The sequence below is a fragment of the Triturus cristatus genome, chromosome 2_2, assembly GCF_964204655.1.
Source record: "Triturus cristatus chromosome 2_2, aTriCri1.1, whole genome shotgun sequence".
NCBI classification, from domain to species: Eukaryota; Metazoa; Chordata; class Amphibia; order Caudata; family Salamandridae; genus Triturus; species Triturus cristatus.
The window spans coordinates 67,961,824-67,974,530 of NC_140582.1; the positions used below are offsets into that span (position 1 = coordinate 67,961,824).

At 41.8% G+C, this 12,707-nt stretch overlaps 1 protein-coding gene across 3 annotated transcripts in view; it reads right to left on the bottom strand.

Moving 5' to 3' along the window:
• The window catches only part of LOC146861854 (uncharacterized), a 225,551-nt gene that overhangs the window by 104,110 nt on the left and 108,734 nt on the right, over positions 1-12,707 (bottom strand). For all 3 annotated transcript variants that reach the window (XM_085641017.1, XM_085641020.1, XM_085641019.1), the window contains exon 6: positions 6,577-6,690. In XM_085641017.1, coding sequence (XP_085497143.1) covers positions 6,577-6,690 — 114 coding nt within the window. The remainder of the gene's footprint in view (positions 1-6,576; positions 6,691-12,707) is intronic.

Genomic DNA, 12,707 nt, shown 5'->3' on the forward strand with positions numbered 1-12,707 from the left:
ACACGCAATGAATGCGTGGGTACGGTGCGTACCACACATACCCCTACGGCACAGTAGAACAGTGATACGGACCGTACACACGCAATGAATGCGTGGGTACGGTGCGTACCACGCGTACCCCTACGGCACAGTAGAACAGTGATACGGACCGTACACACGCAATGAATGCGTGGGTACGGTGCGTACCACACGTACCCCTACGGCACAGTAGAACAGTGATACGGACCGTACACGCGCAATGAATGCGTGGGTACGGTGCGTACACCGACATTGCATATGTACAAGTCATCCCCCGTGTACGGGACGTTTTCCGTACGAATCGTAAATCGGAAAGCCGGTCCGGATCGTACTTGTACGCTCGGACTGTATTTTTACAATTCGTACGGAAAAGTGTCCGGGTCCGTCTCGTACAACTTTTCCCGCTACGATTCGTACGGATCGGGCCGATCCGTATGTACTTTTTCCCGTACGAATCGTACTTCACGGGTCGGACGTGACTTGTACGATTCGTACGGAAAAAAATACGGATACAAGTCGTACGGGAAAAAAAAATACAGGTTCGGAATCGACCCCGAAATGTTAAAATTCAATAACATGAATTTGACATGTTGGAAAATAAAGTGAAAATCGATCAATGACATATTTTGCAACTTTGTTGAATGAGTCCTTTTGAAAGGAGATTGCCAATATCCAGAGTGAGCAAACATCATAGGTAAAGGTCGGTCACAAATCCTGCCCATTCTATCCTGATTGTTGATTTCAGATTGCTCCATATCTTACTTTACAAAACTAGGCAACGTCACCAAGAATTGACATGCTACAACCAGAGCAACTGTTAATCCTCTCAGTGAATGACAGGGTTTGCTACAACCCAAGTCAACGTGGCAACTACCAGCACAAGAGTCCCTCACACATCCTGCATTTTGAGACTCGCATCTGCCTGTGCGTCAGAGTGCAGGAGCCTTGGTGATAAAAATAAAAAAAACACTATCAAATGAAGGCTTTAACACAATATCTGTGCCTTTGCAAAGAGGAAGATTCTGAAACGTAACCCCTTTGAAGAATCTTCTCCACCACGTAAAGTATTCCTAGTTGGTGAGGCCAAATTAAGGAGCGGAGGAACACAAGCACCTTCTTAAATGCTGATAGAGCCTTGCTATCTCTCCGGCAGAAAGGAGCGAGGCAAAGCTTTCTAGGCAGCTAAAAACAAACTGACCAAAAAACGGAATTAAGATATTAAAGGCATCAATGAAATATATGAAAAGTTAAATCAAAAAGGAGCAAAAACTGACAAACAGAGAAATACATACCCAGATTAATAATGTTTCCAAATCAAATTAAGGCTACAACAAATGTAATTCTATGATACAGAAATCTACTTGATAGTGTTAACAAGGGTTTAGAAGAAAACAAAGAGAGGTATAGCACAGGGATTGGTTGGAATATGCAATATATTGTACAAGACATCCAGCCTAAATCTAGTAACCACCCTACAAGAGCAATTTAACACAGTATGTGTATGGAAGTCCACATCATAATGGTCATTCAGAAATAAGACTATGACCCACAGCCTGCTCCTTGTATTAGGAATCTATCACTCTCCTAAACATTAACTTTATATGCAAACGTATTGACAATCAGTTACAGTAAGGTCTAACCAATTCTGATATACAATAATCAACAGGGATTTCATTCGAACACATATTTGCAGAAGAAAACTCAATGTCATCTAACCCCATAATCCACCTATTGCTAAAAGGAGACCTTTATCTAAGTCAGCAATAAATGTTGAGAAAGCGGTAGGCATTGCCAACTGGCCCTTCTTACGGTATATGTTGTTGGGTGAATAATTCCTGCAAATCCCCAGAGAAATATGCGCACAATGCCCGAACTTGGAGTCACCAGCAACAGAATCCATTCAATAGAGTTCTTTCTTTTCCTTTGCTTCGTGAGGATTCATCTTTAGATTTGGTCACGTATTTTCAGGGGATGCACGTGTGTGGAGGGATTCACTGGTCAACAGATGCGCAAGTCCCTGCTTAGTTTACAGAGAACGTGTGTTGTCATGACAAAAAGTGTATGTTGTGCTTTGTGTGAGTTCCACTGACCTTACCAGGAACTACTGTGCAGTATGTGGCCAAACATCTGCCTGAGATTGGGAGTCCAGCAAAATTTCTGGATGAAGAGGTTTAGAAGGCTGCCCTGTTGAAGACACTACAGGTTCAGATGTTTCATATGCTTTATGTAAAGCCTTATTATTGTGGGTCACTGGGCATATTTGTAAGAAGCCGCCAGTATCACTTTGGTCAGCGCTTCACAATAACCTACAGAACAGCTCCATTATTACATTGTGTTTTTACGCCCTTGTGAAATAGTAATCATGCATGAAAAAGTCTTTACAACGCTCTACTTTAAAATTTGGGCTTCCAGTTTTAAGGTATTTTTTCTATTATTTCCGTCTGTATTTATCCATATTTATTTTTTGTCAACTTTAGCTGTATTTATCCATATTTATTATGTGTACTGTGAAAAAAATTACGTTGAAACTGGTATATCTCAAAATGTATTTAACCAATAAATATGCAGTCCTGCTTGAATGCCTGCCAGGTTTCAGTGATATGAACACCCACAGAAGATAAATCAATGCACTTATATGAAAATATGCACATTTCAGTATCAGCCTTGTGCATATCTACTGCTGTTAAAGCTTCTTTACTAAAATTCCTTTCATTTTTAACTCCCTTGCCTATCAACCCACATAGTTATTGGCATGGAAGTCATGGCAAAGTGTATTTAGAATCACTCAAAAAAGCACCCAATTTCCGTTTTTATCCACATTTAAAAATAAATAGACAAGAAAATAAATGGGGTTCCCTCTGTATTTATCTGTAAAAATCAGTAAAAACGGAAAACAGAGAGCCTTTCGTATAATGCATTCAATCTGCAAAACAATTCTTTTGTTTTAAATAATTTTAATGGTTTGGAAACTTGTGTATGGAACTGCAGTTAGCCCCTTACAAATATCTTGTAAGGTAATGTTATGCATGGCAGTTATTGTTGATCACTGAAACATTGTGGGTTACAGAAAGTCTGATAAGCATTGGATGGTCTGTATTTCTGAAACCCAATCTAAAACAAAGCTTGCCCTCGTTTTTATTTCCATATGAGAGAAATAATTGTTTAGCTTTCTTGTAAACAATAGCCCTGTCCAGGTAGTGCATTTAGCCACCCTGAAGACATCTAGTGAATGAAAATGTCTATCTGCTACAGACTGTGGCTCTTTGAAAATGATTACAAACTCAATGGTTTGATAAACACGGAAAGATACACTTCCTTTAATACAAATCAGAAATGTGCATAACACCGTGTTTGCTCTATGCATCTGAGTGAATGAAGTGCCAGTGGCAAAGATTTGCAATTCCCTCATCTGTCCAAGTGAACCTACTGGTTTCAGATTGGTTGGTTGGGGTTCTGTCAATGTCACTCTAATGTCTCAATCACAGACCGGGTTCTAAAAAGTCCTGTGATGATGGGTTAAGTTTGTTGTGGGGCATGTATGGGATAGGGTGGTGTTACTGTGATCACTGGATTGAGATGTTTGAGACAATTTTTGGGTCTGTTGGAAATTTTGAGAGATAATTAAAATTATTGTACTTTGATTGTATGATTCTGGGAATTGAGAAAAAGGTTCATATGTTTATAGCTTGCTTGCACAACCCATATAATAATATTTTGTCTATTGCCTGGCACTGGACATATTCTGAGCTTAGAAATGCTATCTAATTGACATGATGGAGGTTTCACTCCTGAGAGACAAGAAAAGGCAAGCCACCTTAGGTGACAGAGGCGGCAAAGTGCAATTGTGCTTTTGTTCTTATAGCGTTACATGAATGGCAGCAGTATGTTATTTATAGCCTGTTTTGCTGCAGGATTTCCTACTAGTGTACCGATTCTCTTTATGCCTAACTTTACTACTGGTGAGAGATCCACTGAGTTATGTACTTCTAGCTGCTGTGAAGGCTGGAAAATTAATATTAATGAAGAAATCTGTCGGATTCATGTTAGTTAAATCTAACATGTATGTTACTTATCTTGTCCCATACAGGGCAAAAGAGATATGTGATTTCTCACTTTCCTCATTACTAAGTGTTTCAACATCAAGACAAAACTGCTAATGGTCAATCAATCAATCAGCATTTGTATAGCACAGCACTGTTACCCTAATCGTATCTTGGTGTTGAGGGTGCGGTATTTTCATCATAAAGCCAGGTCTTGAGTTTCTTTCTGAAGTCCAACAGGAAGGGGAGTGTTCAGAGGTAGAGGGGCAGATCGTCCCAGGTCTTGGCCACGATGAAGGAGAAGGAGCAACCCCGCTGCAATAGATTCAGAGAGTGTGTGCGAGGGCGAGAGAGGCGGAGCGCAAGTGTCTTGCGGGTAGATGGAAGTTCAGTCAGTGGATGATGTATGATGGTCCTTGGTCATGGAGAGCTCTGTATGCGTGCATGAGGATCTTGAATTGGCATCTCTTTTGGATGGGGAGCCAGTGGAGGATTTGGAGGTGGGGGGGGGGGGGTGATGCAGGTCTGTTTGGGCAGCTCCTCGAGTCTGGTTGTGGTGTTTTGTATGGTTTGAAGTCTTTTGAGGAGCTGGGTGGCAGAGGTTGCGTGCATGGTCGGTAGATGATCGTCTGAGTTCTGCTGGCCACCAGCTGTAGTCCCATAAGGAGGTGTTTCTTCCACAGATCAGTATTTCTGTCGGTCAGAGTTGAGTTTCAGGCATCTGTCTCATCCATTTTCACATGTTGGTCATGGCATTGCAGAAGTTGATTTTGGCTTTGGTGGGGTCCTCAGTGAGCGAGATGATTAGTTGAGTGTCGTAAGCGTAGAAGATTATGATGAGTCCGTGGGATCTGATAATGTTTGCAAGGGGGAGTCATGAAGATCTTGAATAGGGTGGGGCTGAGGGATGATCCTTGGGGTGTGCCGCAGATTATGTTCTTGGGTGCGGAGGTGAAGGGAGACAATTGGATGCTCTGTGTTTGTCCTGAAAGGACAGAAGTGATCCACTTGAGGGCATTCTGCTGTATGCAGAGTCTATCAATGAGGATGTTGTTGGAGATGGTGTTGAACGCAGAAGAGTTCAAGAAGGGTCAGGGCCAAAGTTTCTACGACATGGAGGAGAGTTCTGATGTTTCCTTTTTCACCACACAGTACTATACCATTCAACAGCCATGAATCACCCATCACCAACTAAACAAGCACAGATTAACTGAAAAGATCAGCCAAATACCACTGTCCAACAGAGGACTCTAAACAATGCAGCTCCCGACTCGCAACATACCATGGCTACTTTTTGACATTTTACAATGATAATCAGATTTGGGATGACATTAACAAAGTCCATCCCAGCAGATCTCTCCAACACGTATCTCTTTAACTTATGCCTGCTCAGGACCATGAACATTAAACAAAATATTACAGCATGCACAATTCAGTACAGTAACCAGCTAAGTGGACTATGACCATACAAAATACCAAAACGGAACCTACAAAGCTACCCAAACCTGCCAGCTTACTAAAAACCATAAACTGAAAGAGTATTTGTCACATCTCTTTATCCATCATGCTACTAAGTGCTGCGTTCCATAATAGGATAACTGCAGCTGTGTGGTTCTCACATACAATACACTTTCAACCAAAGATCGTACATAGTGTAGCATGCTACCCATGTAGGCAAGCGCCCCTCATAAGGGTAGTAAGTGCTATATAAATGTTGCAATACAATACAAAACAATACAACCAGAGAAAAGCAGGGTCCAACAGGCTGTCTTGCTCAATTCAACATCTGTATGCGTCTAGCAAACAAACCAAGGTACTGCTATTCTCGGAGGTCTGGAGCCATGTTACCAGGTTTATTGACGTTTGGCTGAAATCTTAAATTGTTTCACCTTCTCAAGGGGAGAGACTCAGTTCTTAAATTGTAAAATATTAAGTGCCAGGGCTCTGACCTGGAGGCCACTGATGCTTGCACCACTCATCGCCCTTGTCCATCGCTTCCAAAACAACTACTAACGAACCCTCTTGCATATAAATGTGACAGCTCAGATTATTCCAAGTCCCCAAAGCTAAAGGAATGGCTGGGAAGGCAGGTATTAGCACTATTTTAATGTATATAGTATTCCTAAACAACCGTTGTTCTGCTCATCTCTAAATTAGATGAGCAGCGCCACCATGTGGTAGACTGTTCTAAGTATGGTGTTGACAATTAGGACCCGGTGCCGAGCACAGAAAACCAATTAAGTGCCGGTGCTGAACACCGGAAAGCACCGGCTTAAATTAAGCACTGGAGAGACTGAATTAACCAGTTTAGATTAAGTTGCTTCTATGCTTTGCAGTTAGTTGACAATACTGCATTTCTAATGTTTGAGAGCAGAAAGTTGAATCTTCTTAATAAACTACCCACTATTTCATCCTTAAAACATAATTTTGTATTCTTTACATAAATTAAAAAGAGTAAAGGGAATGTGCAATATAAGATGAATCTAAATGGTTATACATTTTCATATTTATTACTCACCTGTGTTATGAAGAGCCTTACTTCTGCCTATTTCTTTGTCGTGGCAATCCTTAAGAGGAAACTTTGCTTCTCTTTTGATTTTGGGTAAGACAGCTGCATTAGCAACATTAACATCTGCATAGATGGAAAAATATTAGATTAGTACTCCAGCGAAAAAAATATGTAATACAGCAATGCATTCTGAGATGCCTTACCAACCATTACCTTCTTTCATCTAAATGTCATTGCAATATATTTTATAGAGGCATTTCCACAAATGTTCAAACTGTATTAACATGGCTCAAAGAAAAATGTAACCAATGGAAACTCAGATACTCTTAATGCGGTCGCCACTACGCAGTTATGGTTAGGTCTGCTTTTCCATGGAAAGAGCGTTCATTGGTTTGCTAATAACTTTGCCCGTTTGACGAATCTTCACAAAACTTTCCCCCAAAAAATTCATCCAGCTCAGCTCGTTTCTGGAAAGTTTTGGGGTGACCAGTCAAGCGGGGGCTGAGAAAAAACTGTTGAACGGAATTACATCAAATTTGGCAGGAAGATAGACCTTGGTCTGCAAATTGTGCTTTTTGTCATTCGTAGTAAATCCATTCAGTAGTTTTTGAGAAATTTAGGGTAAAACATAATTGTATATTTAGGCAGTTGGGTCCAGAAAAGTCTCAGACTCTCGCGAGAGAACCAATTTAAAAATAGAGCATTCTGATTGGCACAGGAAGCTTTATTTTCCTTGGGCCATCTTATTCCCGCAGTGAGCGCTCTGACTGGATGCCAGTAACATCAGGGAAATGCTGCTGCAATCCATTACGGGACTCTGGTCCTGAAGTTATAAAAAAAAAAAGATATACGGGGGCAGGGCAGAGATACCCTAACCCCTTAGGCCCCATGGGGGGAGATATTCCCTCCCAACCCGGCTAGAGAAAATAAATGGGCAAAAAATGCCACAATCCCATGAGACTCTCACGGGTTCGGGTAGGAAAAAAAAAAGGCAGCCGGGCCACATTTACACACTACAAGCCCAAAGCCTGTATTCGTAATGAGGAGGGAACTGTATGGCTTCCCCTCCTCAAGCCTCCGAGCTCACACCCAGGGCTGAAAACATTGTTTATGGGAGGGGGAGACATGCGGTCCCCCTCCCTGAGCTATCAGAGACCCCTGGAAGTCCACTGTGGCTGCATATGGAGGTTGCCTGGCCGGCAGTGCGTTGGATTTACATATCGTAATTAAATATTACTTTATGTTAAAAACACCTTAGAAATTCACAGAAAAGACCAAAGGTTAAAGTAACGTTATAGTGGCATTAACGTTTTAAACAAGACCGTTTTTTTTTTTTTTGCTGGGGATCGGATGGTGAGTAAGGACAGAGATTGGGACACCGCGAATCTCCAATCGCGGGATTGGAGCATTCTTTTAGTTGCCTAAAAACCTCCTAGAAGGGTAGGAAATGACCCGCTTGAGAGTTGGCAGCCCCTGCAATTCCACAGCATGGCACTTTTTTTCAAATTGCATTTTACCTTCTGATGAGAATGGGTGCGTAAGATGGAAAGCAAAGCTTTTAAGTTTTTATTAAACATAGGAGTATATTCGCACAATGCACAGTGCACTCCGCATCACACTTTTGCACTGAGCAATTTATTTCACAAAGATGTGCGCTCTGTGGGGAATTTAGACAGCTGCAGTGGCAGTCAGCCAGGGCATCCAAGGAAGACAAGATTCCCCCTGCAATGTAAAGATATAACATTGTGGAATGATGGCGCAATTAGATGCGTTGCAAATATTCACCAACGAAAGTGCAGGGAAGTTGAAGACTGGATGTTAAGTAACTCCCCTGATATTGTTTTATTCCAGGAGACCCATTTCAGGGAAGGGGTAACCCATGTCCCGCAATGTTCAAGAATGGAGTTGGACAAATTAAGATTGGGCAGAGATTTCAACTTACTGCTCAATCAGACGCTAGATTCATCCTCAAGTACACAAAAGTAGAATATACGAAAGTATGCCATACTTTTATTTGATGATATGAAAACTCTGCAACTGGTGGATGGTTGAAGAGACAAATGTCCAGCCAAGCATGAATTTACCTGTATTTCTGAAAGCTAGAAGTCGGCAGTCAGGCTGGATATTTTTCTGTACTCTCAGGGTGTTCTTGTAAGGGATAATAAACATAGACCAAGTGAGTTTTCACATCACTCTCCAGTTATTGGATCAGTTCTAGGGACAAGGCCAGGTAAATTAACCGCTAGGTGGACTTTCAGCAGGGACAAGATGGAGGAAACAAATTGGGTCAAAGACTTTGATACCAAGATCAATTACTATTTCGAGGTTAATAAGCAAACAGCCAGTCTAGAAATGATATGAGATACCTCTAAAGTGGCCAGATGGTCTCATATACCCTCGACAAGCATAGCGGAAAGGAAGAGCTTAGCAAGGAGGAGGATTGAGTTAGAGCAGGGCATAAAGAATGCTAATGCAGAAGTGTGATGTCACAATACCACTGGTAACCAGCAAGGGCATCGAAAAGTGAAGCTATTGCTACAGGATCACTCCGAGAGAGTCCACACTGCCAATAACGCCTACCAATAAAAAACATACAAAGAGAGGGAATACATGGGGAGGCTGCCTGCAGCTGAACACAGACAAGACTGAAGTAATGATCTTTGGCAACAGCAGCAACAGATGAAAAAAATCCTGGTGAATACACGTGGTGGCCAACATCGTCAGTTCACATGGTCTCAATATGACTTCCTACAGAGAGGATACTCAACTCATCCTCTCACTCACTGACTACCCCACCACCACCAGAACCAACTTCCACATATGCATGACAAACGTCGCTGACTGGATGAAGAACAACTGCCTGCAGCTTCACACAGACAAGACGGAACGAATCCTGGTGGCCATCAGACCTAGGGCCAGCACCCACTCCCTCCAACCACACCAGAAACCTCGGAATCATCTAAAACAAGCTCACCATGAAATCACAGATCAACACAGTCTCCTCAGCCTGGTTCCTCACTCTGCGTATGCTATGCAAGATGTTCAAGTGGCTACCCCTACACATGAGATGCATCGTGACACAAGCCCTCATCACCAGCCGATTGGACTACAGCAATGCCCTCCACGTAGGGATCGCCGAAAACCTTCTACAGAGACTTCAGACTATACAGAATGCAGCCGCCAGATCCATTCCCCGCCTTCCCCGACGAACCCACATCATACCCGACCTCAGGAAACTCCCATAGCTCCACGTACAGAAGAGACGCCAATTCAAGCTGCTGACCCACACACCCAAGGCTCTACACAAACAATGACCCACCTACATTAACCACCGCTTGAACTTCTACCAACCATTGAGAAGACTACGCTCAGTCTCCCTTTCACAAGCCCATACTCCCCAAAGCTACCGAAGCAGAAGCGGAGGACGCTCCTTCTCCCACATCGCAGCAAAGACCTGGAACAGCCTCCTCACGCACTTCCAAAATTCTGAATGGTCCTCAAGACCTGGCTGTTCGAATAAGCCCCCGGGGCCTGCAAACGCCTGGATACCTTATCGGGTGATTAGCCACGCTTTATAAATCTTTATTGATGAAGATTTGCCAAACAAGGCCAAAGTTGTTAGCAAACCAAAAATGCTTTTTCTATGGCAAAGGAGAACTAACTATAACTACCTAGTGGGGAAGGGAGGAAGGGAGGAAGGGATGGAGGGATCTTTAACAATTCCCAACATTTGAAACATGACAAAGGGAATTATAAAACATTTCACTGATGAACTTCAACATAAAAAAATCTATCACATCATTTTGAATTCCAACTTTGAAAAACATCCTTAACAAGTTTTAGAATTTTTTTTACTTACAGTTGATTCAATTAAAAGAATCCCAAAATGCTAGAACATTTTCGATACAATTAAGGTTCCTTTTTAAAAATCCTAATAATCATCACACTAATTTCTTTTAAATAAAACCTTAAAAAACGGTTTTAACCAAAGAATCACAGATTTATGTTGATTTAATTCAATTCGGAAAGGAATAAATCAAAAAATGCTACTTTATAAGATAGCACACAAATCTTTAATAAGTTCTAATTTTGGAACTCCTTCCACTTTTTTGAAAAGAAACTAATCTCAAAAAAGGTTACAGAAATTTTAGCCAAGAACTGGAATTCTATAGTGACATTCTTTTACCTGGTAGCCAGGGCAGAGTGCATTTGCACAGTGATATATAATCAAGAACAAAATGGGTGAGAATCAGGGTGTGAATCAGTTTAGGTTACTAAAAGGAATCAGAAGAGGATATCTTTAGCATTTTCAGTTTGGCTCTTGGAGAGAGGAATTGGGGACACCATTATAGCGCAAAAGAGTGTAAGATATGGAAATCAAGCACCATGCATAATCTGTGGTTAGTGGGTCACTTAGATGACTTGTTTGTCATACCACATAATCTTCATTCAGTGAAAAACTTCTATAACAAATCTGATTTCAGTATGTTTCCAAAGCACTGATATTGACTAGTTATAGTTATCTGAAGTTACTATAAATCGTGACCTTAAGTAACTATAACTCGCGCTCTCACCATGAACTGCTTATACCCTCACATATTACAAAATTCATGACATGTTTAACTACATTGATAACATCCCTAATGGCATCTGAACAAACATAATTTATGACAAGCCAAACGCGTATGGCTGATGGTGTGGGGTTGGTCGCAGGGCCTGGCTGTCTAACTCCTATGAGCAGAGAACACTCTTATTTTTTGTGGTGCCCAGGATCCACTAATTGACAGGGGCCAGCAGAAGATCCGCCGATCCTCAAAAAGGCAAACAAAAAATATAGAGATTTATTTTAGCCCTCAGTCCCCGTTGTACCCTCCTCACATGACCCTGAGGGTCAAGGTACCCCTACCGTGCCACCATGTATTTAAAAAAAATAATAATTCCAGGACGCAGGGACAGTGTCCCAAGATGGTGGCATCAACAATTTGCTCAGGTTGCAGCCAACCACTGAGATTGCCTATTTATGGCCTCGAGGATTTGCAGATCCAGTGTGGAAGTACAGTGTCACAGTATATACACAAATGTTGACTCAATTTTACAAAAACTACTGCATGGATTTGCACCAACTCACAAAAAGCACGCTTTCTGGACCAAGATCTAGCTTACTGCCAAATTTTGTGTAATTCCTTTCAGCCATTTTTGCAATATCACTGTTCAATTTTCCTGTGGAAAACGGCATAGGGAAAATCGCATTTTGGAACCCTCCCCCTGTTTTTGATCCCCGCAAAAGAGATCACCCTAAAACATTGCAGAAAGGAGCAGAGTTGGCTCAACCTTTTTGGGGTAAAGTTTTGTGAAAATTAATTAAACTGTGCCAAAGTTATTAGCAAACCAAACAAGCATTGGCATAGCCAATAGGTCTTGCCTTTGGGACCTTATAAGTGCTGGATAACTAAACACTTATAAGGTCCCAAATGCGAGACCTATTGACTATGCCACTGCTTTTAAATATCCGTGAACAAAGGATGATCGCAGCCACAGATAAACGAGTTCCAAGTACTGAGCTTGGCTTCTGCGCTTCATTTATTTAGCACAGCAAGTGAAGCACTGGAATGGGCCGCGCTCAGCAGGGCTTTCCAGAGACTGCCTAAACGGTTGAAGCAAGCAGGCCCACGTTCAAATTAAGGGCTTAATTCGTGTAATTAAAGCCTGCCTGCTTGGCTATAAAAAATCTCAGCCACCCTGAGAAGTACAATTCGGCTAAATTAGCACAAATTGCTGGCACGCCAATTAGGAGTCCACCATCTACAGCAATATTAATCGCTAAAATGTGTTAACAATGTGGGCAACAGAAAAGTCACACATTCACCCCTTTAAAGTTTTGCAGTCCGAATACTTTAATGCTGCAAGTCAGATATCCAGGGTGTGTACAGGTAGTTTACATCCATACTCCAATTACAATCAACTAGGGAAGTAATGGTCAGCTGCAGTACCCATGTGAATTAGCAGTAAGTAACTAGAAATAAAAGTTTTCGTACAGAAACTTGTGTCTGTCAACACAGATGGCAGGGATAAAGTTCTTATAAGCAAATCGGAAACCTCTGGTCTTCATAGGTGTGGAGTGCTGCAGTCGGGGCCGGCGC